The following is a 22472-nucleotide window of genomic DNA, read 5'->3' as shown; positions in this document are numbered from 1 at the left end:
CACAGTGACTCTGGCTTCTGGGGACCCTCGGGCATCTTGGGTGTTCCCACCTCTGCCTCCTCTACGCCAGCCAAAGGCCTCTGCACCCAGAGAAACATGGTGCTATGAGCTCCAGCTGCCAGAGGGGGTCACTCAACTCCAGTCCCGAGGTCTTGGCTTGGGGTTGAGATTGAATGACATTGGACTGACCTACAGGTGAGCTGAGGACATGTAGCCCCGAGCTCTCCAATTTTTTATAAAAGTCTGGACCTGTGGGCAAGGCCACAGTGACGTCCTTGGTGTGGGACAACTCAATACCAGGGAGTTCTCTGGTTGGCTTGAGGGAGTCGGGTCTTTTGGGAGGTTGGGTTTTCTCTCCTAGAATCCTGGCTTCAAGAAGAAAGAGGGTATTGGCTGCCTTTCCTGGGATGCCTCCAGCCCCTAAACTAAAAAGAAGCACAATGGTTTCCTCAACCCAACAGAAGAACTTCAAGTAGAAGCGGGCACAACTTGGCTTTCTTAGTTAAAGCCACAAAGGTCATTAGGAGGCAGAGTGAAGCTTTCAGATGACATCATTTTTGTTGGACCTGCAGGCATCATTTTTGTTGGAAAAGCAGGCAGCCCAAGGAGAAAACACCAGGCTTTGTTTGGCCACGTTAGACGCTGTAATATGTAATCATGGAGGCACAGACCGTCACCAAGGCTAATATCAGTTTGTTGGGCTAAGCGCTCTTCGGGCCCATTCCTATAGTGGATTTCTAGATGAGCAAAAAGCACGTCTCTGGGTTCAATGAGAATACCTCTGTCTCTCACTCTCTTTCTCTGACCTCTGCCCCTGAAACAACAATTGATTGGCTCCTATAATGTATTCATCCTGAGCTGCCGGTAAATATCTGCGGTCTCCATATTAGTGAAAACTGAATAACCACATGTGAGTGGGTAGTAGATTCTGGGTTTGCTATAATGCAAAGAAGGCTAAGCCTCATTTCCAGCTGTGTTTAAGTAGAGATATACACAATACCTATTCCCGCACTTAAGAGAGTGATCGAGCCAATTTTCATCAACCGTGTGAGAGCGTGGAGATGATTTTCCCAGTTCCCTGCCACAGCCATATGGATTGGTCAGGAGTGAGTTGTCAAGCAGTTGGCCTCAGCCACTTGTGTTAGGATGAAGAGGAGCTTTTGTACCACCCAGTCTTCTCTAATGAGATCTGGTTTCCTAGAAGCTTGGAAGCTTCTTATGGAACTTATCGGCTTTTGGAACCAGAAGGACCTTCGAGATTACCTGGCCCAGTTTTCCACTCAATGCGGAGATCTCCACAGCACTCTGGACAGGTAGCCTCAACCACCTCCAGGAGTATGGGAACGCCACTCAGCAAGGCATCCTGCTTGTCGTGGAGGCAGCTCCGGCTGTTGGAAAGTAGATCATTCTCCCTCCATGTGTGTCTACGGGTTTTGAGTTGAGTTTGTTGGCTTTGGCCTGTGGTCTGGTCACCTTCCTCTAGATCTGATGGTGACTCTTCATGAAGGAATTGCCTGGCAAACATCTCTTTTCTCCGAAAGCTCTGATCCCTCCTATTGCTACCCTCTTTCAGGTTGACATCAGAGAGTCAGGCAGAGACCAAACTAAACAGGTCACTTTACTCCTGTCTGGGCCTCATGATCTTTCCTTTCGTCCTTGGCTTGGGTCTCTCTCTTCTTGATTTGCGGAGGGGATAGGAAGAGCAATACACCTGCTACCTTCACCCTCTGTTCCTTTCTGTGCTACTGTGAGGCTGCTCCACCACAGTTGAATAAACTCCACAGCCTGCCCTGCCCTGAGTACACAGGGAAGGGGCTGCTGCTTTTCCTGTGGCGTTGAATGCTGTAATATGGCTTCCCTGTGTTTCCTGAGGTCCTCATAAGGCACGGTTCTGTTCCTTCCTCTTTTGCCTCAGCCCAAACTTGTTGCATCAAAAGGCCTGGTTGAGAACGTGCTGGCTGGAAGTGCCATTAGAAGCCATCCAACACAGCAGTTCTTAGACAGACGTGGGGACCCACTAGTGGGTTGGAGCTAGTTGGGAGGAAGGGGTGGTACGGCAGCTGGCCTTCTAAGAGCTGTGCATAACCTGCAGACAGTTCCTCATGCTGTAATGATGGTTCCTACATCCGGATCTGCCCTTGGCAATTTCACACATAAGAGCGCGTGCAAAGGTCAGGGGAGGCGAGTTGAGAACGCTTGGATCTTGCTCAACCCCTTCGTTTCACAACCTGGAGAAACTGAGGCTGAAGTCACTCACTTCACAGACATACTGATCTTTTGCCGTGTACTAGGCATGGTGGCCAGGCCTGTGGGGGAGATAAAGAACACACGGGCATGGCCCTACCTAAAGAGCTTACACTTAAATAATACGATAATGATACCTTACTCTTTATAACACTTTATAAGGGGTTATGTGGGTTTTATGCTCCCCATTTTCCAGACATGGAAACTGAGGCTCAGGGAGATTATGACCTGCCCTCAGCAGTCACACAGCTAGTGGCCAAGTCATGTAACAGTAATGCTAAGAGATAAGGATAAACTCAATCTGTCCCCCTACCTCTGGAGTTCAGGACTGACCCTGTGGGATGAGGCTCTTGGTAATGGAGTTCCCAGCAGGCCTTTTTGAAGCTGGAATGTGCTCTGTTCAGTGAGCTATGGCTAGAATTAGAGATGTTGCCCAGTGTGTCCCAGTGACTTGATTTCCAGCCATGGAGGGCAGCAGGTTTCTGTGATTGCCCACCAGTTAAGTTGGCCCATGGCAGCTTCTGGTTTCAGGGAGTTTCTGTGGCTTTGATCTTTGTGTGCTTGGAGAGAGACCAACAGGGCAGTCAGGCGGGTAGAGCTGAGGCTACGAAGGAAGCCTTCTACCATTTACTCCCCACCCCAGTATACTTCACATTTCACTTCAGCAGAGCTGCTAAATTTGTTTTCGTATTAGAGTGGAAAAAAAGACAAAGTGGGGAAAAGCTGAAAAGAAAGTTCTGATTTGCTCTGGGCTATGGGGAAATCCTTTTAAAATTACCCTCATCTTAGGGACAGCCAGATGGGCCACCCGCTGCTAGCAGGGCTGGGAGTTGTCTCCTGCGTGTAGAAGAGGGACTTTGATGCGGAAGCACAGTGTCCGTTCGAGAAGCGTTTAGTGGAATAGTCAGCACCGTGCCAGATATGGGTAGCGAATAGTTACACAACTTTGTACTGAGGTTCTAATCCCCAAAGTCCTCTGATTCAGCTTAGAGGAAGGCGTTGCTTTTCTGTGTTCCATTTCCCTGACATCCATTCTTTCCTGTTTCTTGCCTTTAGATTTAAAGGCCCGTAAGCAGAAGACTTCCTCCCAAAGTTCGGAGCACCGCCTCAGGAACAGGAACCTTCTCTTGCCCAACAAAGCCCAGGGGATTTCGGATTCACCAAATGGTTTCCTCCCAAATAACCTAGAGGAGCCAGCCTGCCTTGAAAATTCAGAAAAGCCATCAGGAAAACGAAAGTGCAAGACCAAGCACATGACGACGGTCTCAGAAGAGGCAAAGGTACATTACCAGCCAGGGGAGCTGTAGAGAAGGGGCATTGTGGCGGCCGGGGCCGGGCTAGGGTGGCACATTTTCCAGGCAGGCTCCTCAGTCAACAGTCTTCCGAGTGAGTGAGTACACCGTGGGGAGGGGGGGGATCAAATTAACCCATATTTATTAAAATATTTTAAACTAGTTCTAGAAGGGTTGGGGTATGGATTTGAAGAATGGGAACTAAAGTTAGAGCTGACAAGAAGCATCTGCAAACTATGGGGTTTGGCCCATGATGGCTTTTCCTTGACAATCCTTGAATCTCCTTTGAGTTAGGGAAGAGCTAAAGAATATGGCGGGATGTTACCCTGAATAGCTTGTTAACATCCAATCAAGAAGCTTTTGTATGGGCTTAACTCACTGGAAACCGATCAGGGAGCTTTCTGAGTCAATCAAGGTAGAAAACAACTTACAGAAGCAAGGATGTTGATGTCCAGACAAAGGTTGCCTAAGGGTGGGGCTGAAGGAATTCTTCCACTTGGGCCGGTCATAGCTGTACTTCCCCAACCCCACTCCTCAGTTCCTTTGCTTCTCATGGAAGCAGAGGAGCAGGTAAGTGGGCACTCACCGATCAATAGCTAGGCAAGCGTTCTAGAACCCCTGTGCAAAATTGACGTCTCTTTTGGGTCTGATGTTCATGGCACTGGTGTTGAGTTCCGCATTGCACAGTTCAAAAAAAAATGACACCGTCCTTATCCTGGGTGAGCTGTACATTTGAGAGGAGTGAGGTTCAGGTTCAAATGTTTACCTGTAATATGTGTTTGTCATGACAACTAAAAAAAAGGTCATATTGGGCTTGTTTTGGTGGTTGTGATCCTTATGGTTCTCTCCAGCTCCAGAGCAGGGATCCCTGTGTGGCACTGGCAAAAGGTAGGAGACCCAAGTGCCTGAGTCTCCCCTCCTTTCCCCTTCCTTCTTCTGGAATCTGGTTCCAGCTCAAACAAAGTACTCAAGCCTGTTTCTTCATCTTTAAAAATGGAGATGATACTTCATGTCCTTTCCATCTCAAGAGGGTGCTTGGGGGAAGAAAGGAGGCAACGGATGTGAAGGGCTTTGAGAACAGTAAAGTGCTCTCTCTGAGGCTGGTGTACATCCTCGAGCTTCAGGCCGAGGTAAGAATGAGGGGACAGAGGCTCGGAGAGGCAAGGTAGCAGTGCCAGTTCCCTGGGACCTAGGGGAAGGAGAAGGGGAAGGAAGGAGGGGGCCTAGGAAGGAGAGGGGAAGTCTGGTCTGTGCCGGGTGCTCTGCTTGCATGATCGCTCTTAATTCCCACAGTAGCTGTCCTCATTCTATGGTGAGGAAACTGAGGCTTGGGGAGGTTAGGGGACTTGTTCGAGGTTACTCGGTGACCCGAGTGAGAGACTTGGGGTGTGAGGCCGGCCTGGCTGCCCCTGGCGCACGCCCCCCACTCTTTGCCTATGTCTCCACCCTGTGGATGGGTGGCTTCTGTCTATCCGGGGGACACTGGGGGAGGGGGCAGCTGGGCAGGGAGACACTGCAACCCCGAGCAGCTCTGGCGAAAGCTGGGCGTCCCCCTCCCCTGCTCTTCCCCACACGCTCAGATGACCCCGTCCCACGCAAAGGTGACCAGCCGCCTCGCGTTCAGCAGCACGCGCTGATGCCTCTGTCTGGTTATTCTGCCTGGCGGTGTGCCCACCGAAGTGTTCTCCCAGAGAGGTTTTCTCCCTTCACAGGGCCTCCCTTTCTCCCTCCCACCTTTCTTTCTCTCCTAGTCACCACCACCTGCTCCAGTTGCCCCCATGGCACAGTGCTTTGTAGTGGGAAGCAAGGTGGTGGGAGGGCGGGGGACGCACCTGCAACACTAAAGCTGGGGCATCGGTCAAAGGCTTCTTCCCGCAGGGGCTCCGAGCCAGGGAGGAAGGGGGGAGGGGGAGGTGGTCCCCATTTGCTGTTGCTCCTCCCTCAGGCAGCCTCCCTTGTCTCTGGCAGCCTCCCTTGTCTCTGGCAGCTCTGGCGCCTAGAAGGAGAGTCACCCTTTGGCTCCTGGCTTGGCTTAGCAAAAACCTGGGTACTTTACCCAGCATCCTCCAGTATCACCATAATGCACCTCTATCCTCCCGGCAATAAAGCAGCATTCTACACTCATAGCCGGTGCCTTCCTGCCAGCTGTCGTACCTCTCTGCCCTTCTGGGATGTGGACGTATAGCAGCTCTTGTCTTGGGATTTACCAGAGGAAACAAATGCCCTGGGACCTTGTCTTTTCCCTGCTGCCATTCCTTTCCTGGCTTCGTGTCTTTCTAGGCAACTCTTCTGGCTGCCCAGGGCTCTATATATAGCTGCCTTGGATCAAGTCAACAAATGCTTGTTGCAGCGATGTGCCCAACCCCGAGTTAAGTGCTGTAAGGAACAAAAGGGAAGATGAAAATGTGAACCCTGACCCCGGGGAGCTTCAAACGTAGCAGGGGAGGCCAGACTTGTCTGTGAGACAACCAGAGGAAATTGACAGTCAGACATAAGGCATTGGATTATGTGATTCAGACTAGGTGTTCTGGGTGTTGCAGAGAAAGAGGGCAGTGGGGACCAGAGTGTTGTAGAATGTTGTAGAAGACACAGGATTTAAGTGAGACTTTGATGCTCTGAGGGACTTGGGGAAGTGTGATGTATTAGTTATCTGTTGCAGTGCAACAAACTACCCTAAGATTTAGCAGCTTAGCCCAACAATAAACATGTATTATCTCGTACACTTTCTGGGGGTCAGGAATTCAGGAGCAGCTTCGCTGTGTCTGGTTTGGGGTCTCCCATGCCTGAAGTTGCAGTCATGGTGTCAGCCAGGGCTCCATTCATCTGAAGGCTTGACTGGGGCTGGAGGATCTGCTTCTAGAGTGGCTCCCTCACATGGTGGCAAGTTGATGCTTGTTGTTGGCAGGAGGCCTCCTTTGCTTGCCCCGTGGGCCTCTCTAAAGGGATGCTTGAGTGTCCTCATGACTTGGCAGCTGGCTTCCTCCAGAACGAGTGATCCAAAAGAGAGCAAAGCAGAAGCAACATTGTCTTTTAGGACCTAGCCTTGGAAGTCACACACCGTCCTCTCTGCCTTCTCCTGTTGGCTACACAGATCAGTCCTCTCCAGTGCAGAAGGGGGCTACACAAGAGCATGAATTTCAGGAGGTGGGGATCATCAGGGACCATCTTAAAGTCTGATGAGGGTACATTCTTGTCCTCAGGCCCCCCAGTGATTCATACCCTTCCACATGCAAGTCATACCCTCCTCTCCCAAGGCCCCCCCAAAGTCTTGTCCACTTATGGTATCAACTCCAGGTTTCGAATCTCATCATCTAACTTAGGTCCAGGTGCAGATGAGGCGCCTTGGGTCTGGTTCCTCTAGTACAGCTCCTCGAACACAGTTCCTCCCCATCTGAAGTCCCCTCCCTTCATCTGAAAGAGACAAGTTACCTGCCCCTATAGACTCACTAAACAGTGCTGGGCCAGGCATGGGAACTTTCTCTAGACATTCCAGTTCAAGATGGGAGGATAAAGGAGACATGCAGGGGTCATTCATGAGGAAAGGACACTAACGTTTTGTGAGCACGCACCTTGGGCATTGTTCTGGAGCTGCTCTAGTTCATTATCTCAAAGACCCCGCAAGGGAAAAAGTGAGGCTCCAAGAGGTTGGGTCTTGCCCCAGGTCTTGTATCTAGTGGCTGGCAGAGGCAGGATTCAAAAGCCGGTCTGTCTGCTTCGTGGGCTTGATCGCTTTCCACCAGCCCAGCGGGGCGTGAGTGTGATCGGGGACACAGTGTGATGAGAGGTGGGAAAAGCCTGGTGAGGGCTGGATGTGGGGGAAAGGTTTTTGCAACACGAGTGAAGGCTTCCACAGCCGTGCCTCTTTAGTCAAAGCTAGCTGTCTCCACTTCTCTTTACTCTGAGAGTTTGCTCCCACTTATTTATCGAGATGACTTGTAAAAACCGCAATAAACGGGGACCGAGGCAGGTAAAGACGGCATGCAGAGTGCTTGAGAGAGGCTGGGATGTCTCCTCAACCTGTGCTTTCCAATCCCATCATTATTCCTTGGTTTCTGGGGTTGAGGACTTGAGCCCCTTAGCATCTGCTCACCAGGTAGAAATGAGTGAGGACCTGTGCTGATCTAGGACTGCGTCTCTGCTTTCCAGGGCAAAGGGCGTTGGAGCCAGCAGAAGACACGATCTCCCAAATCTCCCACCCTAGCGAAACCCACAGAGCCATGCACGCCCTCCAAGTCCCGAAGTGCTGGCCCAGAGGAGGCCTCCGAGTCACCCGCAGCCCGGCAGATCCCCCCAGAGGCTCGTCGGCTCATAGTGAACAAAAATGCTGGCGAGACCCTCCTGCAGCGGGCGGCCCGTCTTGGCTATAAGGTAAGGAGCACCCCCCCAGCCACAGGATGCCATTGCCCGAGCATCTGTGGAGAAGCTTCTCCCCATTGGCTCTTCTGTGGCCTGGGCAAGGCTTGGTTTGGGGCTTGAGCCCAGGCTGGCCTCCTCCTACTGCGCAGACGGCCTCTGGGGCCGCCCTGACCCTGGCATGGTGTGTGGGAACGCAAACCCTTTTGAAAGGCAATTTAGGATGAACAGAATTGAAATGGTAACACAGTATCATCCAGTACATTCCTAGGCCAGAAATGGGATTTGGGGGTTTTTATGTCGTCTTGAATTTCCCTGTGCCATGGCTCCCCCACTCAGAGAGGGACAGGGGTGATCATCGCTCACTCTTTACGTCCCTCTCCAGCTTCCCCTCGTTTTGGCTTCTGGTAGTGGGGGAGTCAGGAGTACATTGGAGGGGCAGAGATGAGCTCACCCCACCTCATGCTACTTCCCTATGGATCGAAAAGAAATTAGGAAAGGAAACTGGTGTTTATTTTGTCGTGTTGAGTTCTCATTACGTCGTGTCCTTTCATCTTCACCGTAAGCCTATGGCAGTAGGTTTTATTAACCCCATTTTATAGGTGAGAAAATCAGGGGTTAGCACTGTTAAGTGATACATCCACAATCACTCAGCTACTACGTACATGTGAGTATGAATTCACACCAAAGTCTTTTTGATTCCCAAATGCCAGGGTAGGGGTAGAAGCCTGACTCATTTGCCATCATGCAGTTACCTGGTTGGACATTTTTGTTGATATGAGCTCCTTGACCATGTGCCTTTGCCCGCCACACCAATTATTTCCCCAGGATTTGCTCTGAAGGGTGGAGCTGCTGGGCTTCAGAGTAGGCCCTCTTTTCTTTTAAGGCTTCCGACACCCATAACTGACTCATTTAAAGACAGCTGCACTCCCAGCCAGCCTGGTTGGCATGGGAGAGCCGCTTTGACAGTGTCTTACTGGCAAACCACGTATCTGTCTCGAGCACCTCGTGTGGGGGCCTGGGTAGCTGCCAAGGGAGATCGAAAGAAAAAATGATGACCAACGCTTGCCCTTTAAGTGAACTTCTTTTACCTGGGGCCAAACCAGCCAACAGGAAACCACAGGCCAACCAATCAGGATGGGGCAAGAGCAAGTTGGACAGCCTGTCATGGGAGGGAGGGAGGGAGGAGTAGTCTGAGGCCTGGAGGAAGAGGCAACATCTGCACTGATGAGGAGGGTAGGGGGCCTTGTGGTCCCCTGGGTAGAGGCAGCGGGCACACGCAGGCTTGCACGCTCGCTAGCTCTAGCCAGCCAGCCAGCCAGTGAGCTAGCTGTCAGTCAGGACGGCTGAGTCCCATCTCACCAGGCCCTGGGCGAGCTGATGAGAGGCCCCTGGTAGCTGCTGTCAGCCTCTTTCCCTCAGAAGAGGGGCTGCCTCTCCCCTCCCCGTCAGCGTATTCACCAGCTTCATCCTAGACTAGCTAGGCAGCTTCTAGGCCTGGAGTCCCGCTTCTGGTCCTGTCGTCTCAGCCCAGGGAAGCTAATCACTACTATGGATGAGTGACCTTACTGGCTTATCCTTGGAACAGTCTTGATTTGAGGGGAGGCCTGGAATTGACTGCCCAGGGATAAACATCCAGCGATAGTACTTAAAACAATTAAAACCAGCATCCAGGGATAGTACTTAAACCAATTCTTTCTTCCTTGTTCTCAAATTACTGCCAGGGGCTGTGCTTGCCAGCACATGTCTCATTTCTTTGGTCTGGGGCTGTCTCAAAAAGCCCCAGACTACAGAAAGAGTGCTCAGACACTTGAGGCCTGAGGGTTTAAGCTCTGGGTGGGCAGGTGAGCCTCTCTGAGGGCCTCAGCCAGCAAACCACACCCAGACGAGTGTTCTCAGTCATTAGAACTGCCTCCCCGTGGCTGAGGACACGGCCGGAAGTTGAGCCGCTGGCGAAGGCACCTCAGGACTGATTTTGTTGGCAAAAGATTTTGAGATTTGCCTGTCAGTCTCTGGACTAAAGAGCAGGTTCTGAGACTCTTTGGACAGTTGGAGAGCTTCAGACCTAACTAGGGTGATTTCCAGAGTTTGGCCTCTGTTTGCTCACGGCGCTCTCCCTGTTCCCACAGGACGTTGTTCTCTACTGCCTCCAGAAAGACAGTGAAGATGTGAATCACCGTGACAACGCTGGCTACACGGCCCTGCACGAGGCCTGCTCCCGGGGCTGGACTGACATCCTGAACATCCTGCTGGAGCACGGTGCCAACGTAAACTGCAGCGCGCAGGACGGCACGAGGCAAGAAGGCTGCTCCCCTTACCCCCCGCCGCCTCCCAACTCCCCACTCAGCCCCTCCCTCAAGAGAACCTGCCCCAGTTCGGACCGGTTTAGGGCAAGGCTGGATGAGTTCCTGCTGGCCAGTCCACGTTGGTCACTGAGGGGAGGCTGGTGTTGTCTAGGGATCATCCTGTGCACCTGTCTCAGGCAGAATCTCGGGCTTTAGGAATGGGAGGTTGACCTTAGGGTAACATCCCAGATTTGATTCTTGAGTTGATCTCTGTATACTTAAAAAAAAAAAAAGACACCTGCCATTGTCTTAAAGAAATTGCACCCATTCTCCTGTGCTCTATTCGAGGGCCTACTTCCTGAGTGAAACTGACACAAGTTGCATACCGAGTGGGGGGACTTGGGTCAGAGGGTGTAGGCTCCGCTTGGCCACCGGCCTGGTGTGTGGAGCAGCCCTGCTCATCCCTGCTCTGGGGCAATCATCTGGGTTTTTCCATTCATATCCCCCAGCATCTGCTCTAAGTTTATCCTCAGTCAGGGACCTGTTCTCTCCTGAGCTCCAGAGCTAACAGCGGAGCTCCGTTGTGCCACGGGGACTGTCCCGTCATGGTGGGGGAAAGATAAGAGAGAGAAATGGGAGGGAGGAGAAAGGTAGGGATAGAGGACAGTGCAGGCCAGCAAGTGGTTCCCCTGCCCTAAGTCTTACCCACGTTACACTGGGGTCAGCTCAGTTTGCTTTCCCTGATGAGGTGGCCTGAGGCCTAGACACCCAGGTTCCCACTTGGGCCCTGCTGTTCTCACCCTGTATCACCTCGCAGGCCAGTTCATGATGCGGTGGTCAACGACAACCTGGAAACCATCTGGCTCTTGCTGTCCTACGGGGCTGACCCCACGCTGGCCACCTACTCGGGACAGACGGCCATGAAGCTGGCCAGTAGCGACACCATGAAGCGCTTTCTGAGTGGTGAGTACGGCCCAGACTCAAAACCTCGTTCCTGGGGCTGGCCTCTGATCCCTGAGCTCCCGAGATGCCCTTCATCTTCCTCCATCTCAAGCACCTCCTGTGAGGGGTGTCAGCCCTCTTCACGGGCTTTCCTTCTGGTGGCTCAGAAATCTCTGTGAACTTTAAAAAGTCAGAAGGTCGCTTCCTCTTGTCCCTGTGCTTTGAGCGTCCACGTCACACGCATCCTCTTCAGGGCCCTGGTAGCCCGCGGGGACCCATTTCCCCGTTTGGTATGTGGGGAGGCCTCCCTGTGGACAGCAGCCCCACTAGTAGATTTAGTTGGGGGCAAAATGTGTGGACTTGTGCTTTGAATGGTATGTCGGTTGCAAAGAAGTGACACTTAACATTTTGCTTTTGTTTTTGCACTTTGTATTTTCTCCCTGTTGGTGGTCAAAGTCCAACCCTTGGGACCCCTCCGATACTTTATTCCTGACACTCTGTGGTAACTCTGATGTTCCCTCTGCATCCTCCTGTTCCTTTCTCTTCCTCCCTCACCTGCCCCCTCTGGAAAAGTAGTGTTAAGGCCCATGGCAAGGGCCACAAGCCAACTTGCCTTTATTTTCTTATTAGCGGATGACAGCTGTTTGTCTGCAGTTAGATAGCTCTGGCGAGTTGGGCAGCAGGGAGGAGGGAAGGAGGGAAGTCTAGCTTGGGCATGCTCAGTGGGAATCTCCTCAGACTTGACCTCCGAATGAAGGAACCCCGCCTCCTTCGTGACATCACAGCTTGGCCCTTGCGCTAGCAGTGACTTCTTCAGGCTGCCTGAGCGGCACTTGGTCAGATGGAGCAGCTGGGAGTTGTGTCGCTGATCCTCCTCGGAGGCTTCAGTGTTTGTGGTTCAGCGCCTCTCGCCTGGAAGCCCACAGGGTCAAGGATTTGCCCGAGGCTGCTCCCTCTCTCCTGGGCTGTGGCCTCAGCCCCGAACTCTCCCCCCATGCCCCCACGCCCCCCCCCACGCCTCCCCCAATACAGTCCTGGGCTCCCAATCAGGGGCTCATTTGTTTATTGAACAAAGGTTAACTAGGTGGCTGATGATGGAGGAAGAAACAAAGGAACCTGAGCTAAAGGTCCCCATGGAAGGAGGACTAGGTGGGAATTGCCTTCTAGGTACTAATGAAAGCTGGAGGGGGAGCGATAGGAGGCCGCTGAGGGAGCCCTTGACTCCTGCTCAGCCAGCCTCCAGCCAGTCCGCAGCCAGACCAACTCATCCCTGTGGGCCCCCCACTGTGTGCAGGCCTCCCGCCCCCAGCAGGACCCAGCCTCTCTGGCTGGAGCAGGACTGCCTCTTCCCTCTGCCGGCTCTGGGGTCCCAGGCCCCTGTCTGTGAGGGGTGGAGCCCCTTGGGGATGCTCCTTCAGGCATTTGTTCTGGGCCACTGAGGACTCTTGTTCACTTTAGCTGGACCATCACCGGGGCTCGGGGCAAGCCACCCTCTGTGGCCTCTTCCTGCATCCCACGCACCGCACGCACTTTCCTCCACGCGCACGCATGTTGTCTGCACTCCACACAATTCCCAGGAAAAGCTGCCACACGGGGCCATCCAGAGCATCTCAACATGATAAAAGCACTGCACGAAGCTCTCCTTTGATCAGCAGGTCTCATCTAGGGGTGTCTTTGGGCTAGAGACTGCCCTCCTGAGGGCTTGGGGCCCTCTGGGTCCAAATAAAGCTGTCTCTGACCACAGTTGTAAGCAAAGTCTTTTCTTCCCGGACCCCTTCTCCAAAATCCCCAAGGAGTTTGAATGTTGAAACCATTTTAAGTAGTTACAAAATTAGAAATAAACACGTTTTTCTCTCTTCTTCTCATGTCTGTTAACTAATCCCAACTACTAGAAAGCCTTTTGATGCCTCCTTAAACTAACTTGGATGCTAGTCTGTGTTGCAGACGCAAGAAAAGACTTTTCTTAATTGTGGCACTTCCTAGCCTGTCCAGGCTGAGCACCTTCATTCAAATCTTGACATTGTTTCTCAACTTTATGGGCATGGAGCTATAACTTCATAGTGGGAGCCAGGAGCTGAAAGGAGTGTTAAAACTGGGCCACCTCTTTTCCATGCAAATACTGAGTGCCGATTGAAGACAGAGCTCTGATTGGCTGTTAGGGAAAGTGCTCAATCTGGCTAGGACCTTGGCAGCCGGGGGAGGCAGGCACCGGGAGGAGGGACTTGAGGCCAAAGGCTGTTTTGGGGGGGATGAGAAGTATTACTCAGGGCCTTTTTTAAAAAAGAATAAATAAATTTATTTCTGGCTGCGTTGGGTCTTTGTTGCTGCGCGCGGGCTTTCTCTAGTTGCGGCGAGCAGGGGCTACTCTTTGCTGTGGTGCGCGGGCTTCTCATTGCGGTGGCTTCTCTTGTTGCAGAGCACGGGCTCTAGGCGCACGGGCTTAGCTGCTCCGCGGCATGTGGGATCTTCCAGGACCAGGGCTCGAACTCGTGTCCCCTGCATTGGCAGGCGGATTCTTAACCAGTGCGCAACCAGGGAAGTCCCCCCCCCACCGCCTTTTTTTTTTAATTGAGAAACTCACCTAACAGGACCATTTTGAAGTGAACAATTCAGTGGCATTTTGTACATTCACGATGTTGTGCAACCATCACCAGGAGCTTTTTGATTCCTTGAACCGGGTATTTCTCTTTTTTCATCTCCGTAGCTCTCCCCTGCCCCAAATCTCAAGGAACCACTGGGTAGAGTGGCTGCAGGAAGCACCACGAGGTTGAGGGTTAGGGAGGCCCCTACACCTAGATGCCTCCGTGTGGACTTCCGGGTTTCTTTTTACCTTGCCTGTCTGGCCGACGTGGTTAAGAAGCTTTTTGCTTTTCATCCCCAAGCATTTGCCTGACCAAATTCTCCATAGATTAATTGTCTTCTTCCTCCCCTAGTGGAGATCCCACTGGGCAGCAAATGAAGGCGAGTCCCTGTAGGGTGTAAAGGGCGGAAACGGCGAGCCAGAGAGATTCTCAGGGTTGTGCCCCATGTAGAGCATCCTCATTTTGTACAAGTCCCCTGTTCTGGAAAAGTCTGGGAATCAAATCCTCTTTTAAATATACAGGGATGGTATCCTGTAGTGAATTCTTCTGTAAAGCAGAAGACGCTGGTAATTCGTGTGGGTTGAAAATGTGGACTTTCCTACATTGGCTTGGCCTAACACTGTCTGGAGGTCAGACAGTGAACCTTTTCTCTCTCGTCCTTGGGCTCGGAACACCAAGCCATCCAAACCTTCTGAGAGGCCTTTGGAAGACCTCCTCCTTGGGCCAGATTACAGGCAGGCATGTGACTGATTTCCCTTTGACCCTTTGAAGAAAAGAATAATATCCAACCTACCCAAGGGAAAACAGACTCGTTTTTCGTCCTCTGTCAGAAAGAATGTGGGAGCTGGGGGGAATTGTTGCAGTTTGGGTTGGGGCATTGGAGGAAGTATCAGGACTGCTTTTCCTTCCACTGATGAAAGGGTTAGCCATTTACCACTTGAGGTCACTGAATCACAGGTTTTTGTTTTTCCTGCCAGAGACCTCAGCCATATGACCCCATGTCGAAGACTGCTTGTTTTTTGTTTTTCTCTCCTTTCATGTCCCTCAGCTGGTGACTTGGTTGGAGGAGATGGGGAGGGGTACGATGGGACCCTGGGACATAGAGAAACTCTGATTGCCAGGGTCACGGCTCACATTGAGTACTTTAAAAAAATTTTTTTTTATCAAGGCAAAATTCACATAACATAAAAATAACCATTTAAAAGTGAACAATTCAGTGGCGTTTAGTGTGTTCACAGTGTTGTACAACCACTACCTCTATCGAGCTCCAAAACATTTTCATCTCCCCAAAATGAAGCCCCATACCCATTAAGCAGTTGCTCTCTACTCCCACGCCACCCCCCAGCCCCCTGGCAACCACCTGTCTACTTTGTCTCTGTGGATTTGCCCATTCTGGACATTTCATAGAAATGGGATCATACAGTATGGGGCCTTTTGAGTCTTACTTCTTTCACGTAGCGTCATGTTTTCAAGGTCTGTCCACGTAGTGGCATGTTTTTAAGGCTGAATGATATCCACTCGTATGGATAGATCACATTTTCTCTTATCCATTCATCAGCTGACGGACATTTGGGTTGTGGCCACCTTTCGGCAATTGTGCCTAGTGCTGCTGTGAACACGCGTGAACAAGTATTTGTTTGATTCAGTATTTGTTTTCAATTATTTGGGGTATATACCTAGGAGCGGGATTGCTGGGCTGAGGGTTCTTTTTGAAGGCAAGGAAAGCGGAAAGAACTGAAAGTTAAGGGGAAGGCAAGGGAGAATCAGGGAAAAGGAGTCACTCCTCATCCTGATTGTACGAGAAGACGTGTGAGGAAACGTGCCTCAAAGCTGCCCCGTCAAGCAGACCTTGATGGTTCCTCTTGTATGCCACTCGTGGGCCTGTTCCGACTTCGGCATCTTTGCCTGTGCCAGTTAACTTCGGGCTGTCTCAAAAAGGCAAATTCACCGCAAATGACAAAGATCTGTCGCCAGCGAGGAAAATTAGAGGAGTGTGCCGGGGTCTCTGAAGGCAGCTCCAAGAGAAGAGCCCCAGGAATGTGGTGAGCGAGGGCTGCTCTGATGGAGTCCTCGTGTGACCTGTGTGGGGGACAGCAGTCACTTGAATGCATATGTTCCGGACCCAGGCTGAGTAAGCACATGACTTTAGAGTCTCGCCTTATAGTAATTTCTGCCCCGCCGCCCACTTTTTTCCCCATGTGTTTATTATGCTCTTACTGTGTGCCAGGCACCTGGGCTTTGGTACCAGGGAGACAGTGATGAACAGGACAGGCGTGGGCCCTGCCTTTAGGGAACTTACGATCTCATTCCTTTATCTTCCGGGACACCTAGCACAGGGCTAGGCACAGAATAGACACCTACCTGACAGAGGCCTTTGGAAGGAATTACTTCTAACTCCCAAATGGCACACGGTACAGAAGAGGAAATAAGCTGGCAGCCGTGACCTCAGAGTTTTTTCATAGAATGCACAAAAGATCTAATGTACATGACGATAGGTTTTCCCCTCCGGCTGCTCAGCCATTACTTGAATGCTTCTCTCTGACTGCCTTTTCCTCTTGGAAGAAACCCTTCATCTCCTAGAAGGTTGCTAAAAAACGATTTCTTTCAGTAGCTCACAACAACTGATGGGCATTTTTGCTGATAGAATGTGTGACCCAAAGGGAAGGTATATTGGACCGTGGCGGTGCCTTCCATCCGGGAAGCTTAGCTCTGCTCCTTTAAGAGTGGCTGCCAGCTTCCTCCTGGGATTTGGTTTTCAGGGGGCACCCTCACCTCACCTGTGCCCTTTGGACTCTCTCCTGTCCTGTTGCCCAGGTGTCACAGCTAAATCAGCTTGTCAACTGTACTACGTGGCATATTGGCAACCACTGGGCCATGTGCCCACAGATGACACAGTTGAATTTGTCATGGAAACCTGCTTTTTGTCCACGTGGGGCTGAGAGGTGAAACAATTCACCTAGATGATGCTTAGCTAGGGAACAGGGAGGCTAAGGGGTGACCTGATGTCTGTTCTCAGATCAAGTAAGCAAAGGCTTTAAAATGGGGTTTTTTGGGAGAATTTGGTGGTCCAGTGGTTAGGACTTGGTGCTTTCACTGCCAGGACCTGAGTTCAATCCCTGGTCGGGAACTAAGATCCCGCAAGCCATGTGGTGCAGCCAAAAAAAAAAAAAAAAAAAAAAAAAACACTGAGTCCTAACCCCTTAGCCTCCTTTTTTCCTAGTTTCATCCATGTCATAGTGTGTAACAGCACTTCATTCCTCCTAATGGAGGATTGGATAATATTCCATAGTGTTTATCCACATTTTTTTTATCCCTTCATCAGCTGAATGACATTTGGGTTGTTTCCACTTTTTGGAGATTGTGAATAGAGCTGCTGTGGGACATTCACGTATAAGTTTTTATTTGAATACCTGTTTTTTTAATTCTTTTGGGTATATACCTAGGAGTGGAAGCAATAGGTTTTCATGAGGATAAACTTGGCCATTCCCCTCCCTACCATGTTTTCAAAGACGAAACAGAAGGAATTATGCTTCCTTATCTTACTTTGAATTGGCAAGATCGCGATTGGATATATGAACATTGTGACCAACAGGGAATTGAAATCCTGGGATAGGTCTAGGATTCTGCTTGCAGAGTAATTCCCTACATCATTTGAAGCAGGGGTCGCAGGCCTAAATGCCTTTAGGCTGATCGTGTTAGAGAGCAGAGCAGGCTGGGTGGGGCCTGCTGAATTGGAGAACGCACATGTCGCCTCTCCCTCCAGCCAACTGTTGACATGTAGGAATGTGGATGCAGTGTTGCCAGATCTCCTGATTTTTTTTTTTCAAGAAAAGTTGGAAATCCGAATTTTTAAGTGAAATTTCCCAATTTTAAAATGTTAGAAGTTAATTAAATTATAGGGGTTTAAAACACTGGGCCAAAACCTAGACAGTAAGCGGGCTAGAGCTGGTTGTTGGCTGCTGGTTTGTAACCTCTGATGGATGGCAGGAAGCGGATTTCTCTTGGGTCGCTCCCAGCCCCTCCTATGGTCCTTCCTTTCCATCTCCCATTCTCCTAACCCCATATGGATATACTTTGCTTCTAGGTTCCTTCTCTAGCCTACCTCCTTTTCTCACTTCCCTCTCTTCTTTCATCAGATCACCTCTCGGATCTTCAGGGCCGGGCAGAGGGTGATCCTGGCGTTTCCTGGGACTTTTACAGCAGTTCTGTGTTGGGTAAGCCTTAAGTGGGATTCTTCCCACCCTTGTCTATGGCTCAGAGGTTTGGGATCTGCTTTGGGTTTCACTGATTCTTCTCAAAGCCAGGAGTGACCTAATGGAGGTAGCCCTTCTTCACTCGTTAGTAGCTTACAGGCCCTTTCAGCCCACACTCTAGCCCATGCCTCCCCCAGACTCAGAACTTGTTGGCCAAAACCAGGAGATGCCATTGATTTGGAGAAAGCCATCCGTCATTAGCCCTCTACCACTCCCCACCCTGGGTACTTGAAAAATTCTCTCTTTTCCAAGTCCCTTTCTCCTCCGTTGCTTTGTCCTAACCCTGCCAGAAGCGCCTATGTGCGTCGTCACCTCTTCTGGTATTGCTCACACTCCAGAGGGACCCAGCCCCTCATCTGGCAGCTACCATTCCCTCCCTACCCTGCCCCCAAGATGCACACAGGGTTTCTGAGATGATAGCTGCTGTCTCCCAAGCCCTTAGCCTTCTGGCCCGAGCTTTCCTTTGTTGGAAGAGCAGTGAGCCTTTATCTGTGGCCGTCATCCGGCATTCACCCATTGGACCAGGGGCTGCAGATCGAGGGAGGCGCCCGCTACTAAGCTTGGGGGAAGTTGGACCAGGAGAGGCAGGCCACACCCGAACACACGGCTGGGGAAGGGAACAGGCTGAGCCCCCTCCGGGCTTCTGGGGACGCCAGCAGGCTTTCTGGTGGCTTGGGAAAGCTGCAGTTTGAAGGGCAGGTGTTTTCCCTTGCCTTCAACTGCCGATGACATCTTCAGGCTTCTGTCTCCAACAGTTGGGCAGTGTATCCTTCACACCACCTTGCTTTTTTCCGGTTGAAAGGTGGAGGAGTATAAGGAATCGCTGGCCACAAAGTACTACCTCCCGGGGCTAGAACTTTCACATGCCCTCCCAAGGCTGTGAGCCATGACATCAGAGACACTTGGCCCTGACTGGGGATCTGGTTCGTCTGATCACCCACCGCCACTCCTCTTTATCTTGTTGGAGCATTTCTTTTCTTTGGTCTTAATGCATGTAGCTAAGTCCTAATTCCCTGTATGATGTCTTTACAGAGGAAAAAGATGGGTTTGCCTGTGACCTCCTCCATAATCCTCCTGGGAGCTCCGATCAAGAAGGAGATGATGTGGATGGGGATGATTTTATGTTTGAGCTCTCAGACAAGCCTCTTCTCCCTTGCTACAACCTCCAGGTGTCAGTGTCCCGCGGGTGAGTGTGTGAGAGATCTATGAGGACCAAGCACTAGCACCCCGGGCCAGGGCCCGCCTCCCTGAGAATGCTGGAGTTCTCCAGGAGGAAGCTGAGACCTGGAGAACAAGTGCTAGAGCATAGGAGAGATAATATATGACCAAGTCCAGCCTGACTTTCCAGCCCAGATTAGATATGTTCAGAATAGCTCTAGGTACATTGACTATGTGTGTTTTGCAAAACCAAAATCTCGATTCACTCTCTGAAGGATTTTTGCCCTGTTCCTGGGTGTAAGAGATGATCTGGGAGATATTTGGGCTGGTGAACTATTAGAATCTCTGGAACATTTTTGTGGTTTCTGGGGACAGCCAGACAGAATATTTGAAATTGAGATTCTTGGAAAAGCTGGGACATATGGTTGCCATAGCTATGGGGCCACCGGGGTCCTTAAGTAATCCACAGGCTGGTTTCTCATTGCCTTAATGTTGGCGAGATGATGGCATGGCTGCTGTCCTCTCAGATTACCGTGCATATTATAACGAGGGTCACCCGTTTTCAGAGACTAGGATATACTTGATACTTAGCGTTAGACTGAACCCAGTTTAACCTTTATTTGATGATTCAGAAGGGAGTTCAGCAGCCTGCAGGGCCGTGGCTGAACCGGTTAGGAGGATGCAGGATACACTGTCCTTTCGTTCTTGGCCTCCATCATTAAGTGTCCTCTTCTTGGTGTCTTCACGTATTTCAAGTACCTTTGCAGACACTTTTAAGGATACTTTTTCTTTGATACCTATTTTTAAAATATCAGACCCTATGTTTTTTTAAATGAAAGCACATGAAGTGCACATGATAGACGGGGAGGAGGGGGCAATGGATTAGGAACCCTCTGAGGGAGCCCCTCAGTTGACGACTCTAACCACTAGACCACAGTTTCTTTGCATCCCTTCCCTCCCCCCGGCCTGATAAGAATAAAAATAGCCTCTATGATGACACTAGTAGGGATCAAGTTTCACGGGCTTTTGGTCCTTATTCTTCTGGGCATAAGCTGATCCCTGAGGGCGGGGCTGGGCCTCTGGGATATAGTATTGCACAGTTAATTAATTCCTCCAAAGTATTCAGCACCTCCTTCTCTGAAACAGGATCTTGGGCCCCAGGCAGTAAAAGGACCGGGGTAGTGTGCTTTAGGTGCGGACAGAACACGGGGCAACCGAGGGCCGCGCACCACTCAGCAAGCTGGGCGGCAGGCAGGTTTTCCGTTGAGAGCTTGGTACCAGCAGAGCTGGTTTTCCTGATGTTACATCTTCCAGCGCCACTTCTGAATCTGCCCTTCCACACGGCTACAGCACGATGTGAATGAACATTTATGTTCTTAAAGAAATGTGTGTGTGTGTGTGTGTGTGTGTGTGTGTGTGTGTGTGTGTGTGTGTAGAATGATGACTCCGAGGCCCTGTGGCTTTCAGAAGTGCCTTCTGACTCATCAAAGCAAGACTGAATTGTGATCACCAATGTTAATGTTCTGAGGGGGTTTTTCCTCCATTCTTGGAAAGCGATGTCCAAGTGTCTGGCATCTGTAGTCCCTTTCCCTTAACCCAGAACACCCCATTCCCTGATTGTGTGAGATGACAGAGGTTATTGTCATTTGTAAGAAATGCTGCATTTCAGGGATGAGGACTGTGGGTCTGGGTAGAAGTTTTAGGTGCTGTACAGAACATTCAATTCCAGAAACATGTCTTAAGCAGTTGTACCAGGTCAAACCCTGAGGGCTAGAATATAGCTCTGGCCTTCAAAGAATCTCCAGTCTGATAGAGGACACAGACAAGTATACCATTAACTCTAATAAAAGACCGAGTTCCTAAGCAGATTTACTATTGTAAAAAACTCAAACAGTTCAGAAGGGTGTCAAGTGAAAAATAAAAGTTCCAGTCCACCCCAAGTCCCCATTTCTGTGCCACAGAGAGAACCACAGTTTACATTTCTTGTATATTCTTTCTGAAATGGGCTCTGTTACAGGTATTATAATAAGGGTACAAGCCAAGTGCCATGAGACTGTGGAAGATGGGATGAGCAACCGGTTACATGGGGGGAAGGCTTCACGGGTGACAGGGAGTCTGCACTGGGCCAGGGAGGAGAGGAGGATGGAGGGTGTGGCACGAGCAAAGGCACTGAGACATTCAAGTTCAGAAAACAGGGCTAGTCCTTCCTCAAATGGCTGGTATTTGGTGGGATGAGGATACAGTGTGCAGTGTGTGTGTGTGTGTGTGTGTGTGTGTGTGTGTGTGTGTGTGTGTGTGTGTGTGTGTGAGAGAGAGAGAGAGAGAGAGAGAGAGAGAGAGAGAAAGGGAGAGAGAGAGAGAGAGGGAGATTGGGTGGAGACAGGGCTGAAGGGGTCGAATGGGGTCGTGTTTGAATGAGGTCTTGCATGATAATCATGCTAAAGAGTTTGAAGGGTTTTTTGCTGGAGATACTGGGGATCCATTGAAAGTGGTTTAGGGAGCAAGTGAAAAGGTCCGATATTCTTTTTAGGAAACGAAGAATAACAGAGGACCCAGTGAGGGTGGGTGGGGGGTGGCTCTTGGCAGAGCGAAACCAGTTAGGAGGCTGATGCAATATAGTCCAGGCTAAAAGTGGTAAAGGCTGGAAGTGGGACAGTGGAATGGCGAATGGCGAGGAGGGACAGCCCTGGAAACAGGGACCACTGACATGGGGATGCAGCGTTTCCTCGTGGTTTAGTCAAAGCAAGCGTTTGGCCCGGGCCAACCTAGCAGCCCCCCTCCTGACTGCCCCCAGGCTGTCGCCCAGTCGGGTGTGCTCAGCAAAGTCAGACTGGCTGTAGCTGTAACGTGAGCTCCGGCCCTGCAGAAATGATGGTGCTCCGCTGGAGAAAAAACTTGTCTAATGCATTCCAGAGCCAAAGAGAAATGCCTTTTGGATTACCCGCAGTTTAGGCCTTTCTCCACGGCTCCCCCTCTGCCGGGGAAGATCTTGGAGAACAAGGAGGCAGGGGAAGCAGGAGTGAGAACAGGAAAGGGAAACCAGACAGGCTGGCAGGGATCGCTGGGGGCAGAACTGGTCCCAGCAGATGGTAAATTCCAGGTCACGGTGCGGGTAAGGCCTGGGGAAGCCTGCTCAGAGTTTTAGGTTCTGGAAGGCCCATTTCCCTCCCGCTCCCCGTTTTTGGAAGAGGTCACCACTCATGGGTTGAGTGCTCGCCATTTAGCTGAAAGCTGGGCCTGCCAATGTAGGGGACAGGAGAAAATATTCACCTCCGCTACACTCATGGGGTCTGTGGCTTAGTGGAGGGTGGCCAGACCGGCAGCCCTCCCACCTGCTCCCAGCACCCCACCCCCGCCGCCCCG

The 22472-nt window shown here is 51.0% G+C and overlaps 1 protein-coding gene across 2 annotated transcripts in view; it reads left to right on the top strand.

The window, feature by feature from the left end:
• BCORL1 (BCL6 corepressor like 1) overlaps nt 1–22472 on the top strand; it is a 59240-nt gene that overhangs the window by 36298 nt on the left and 470 nt on the right. For both annotated transcript variants that reach the window (XM_060138357.1, XM_060138358.1), the window contains 6 exons: nt 3301–3524; nt 7683–7904; nt 10019–10185; nt 10992–11137; nt 17835–17912; nt 18984–19137. In XM_060138357.1, the coding sequence (XP_059994340.1) occupies nt 3301–3524; nt 7683–7904; nt 10019–10185; nt 10992–11137; nt 17835–17912; nt 18984–19137 (991 nt within the window). The remainder of the gene's footprint in view (nt 1–3300; nt 3525–7682; nt 7905–10018; nt 10186–10991; nt 11138–17834; nt 17913–18983; nt 19138–22472) is intronic.

This window comes from Lagenorhynchus albirostris, chromosome X, assembly GCF_949774975.1.
Source record: "Lagenorhynchus albirostris chromosome X, mLagAlb1.1, whole genome shotgun sequence".
NCBI lineage: Eukaryota > Metazoa > Chordata > Mammalia > Artiodactyla > Delphinidae > Lagenorhynchus > Lagenorhynchus albirostris.
Note: the sequence above shows the minus strand (reverse complement) of the source record. Positions and strands in the feature narration are given on the sequence as shown.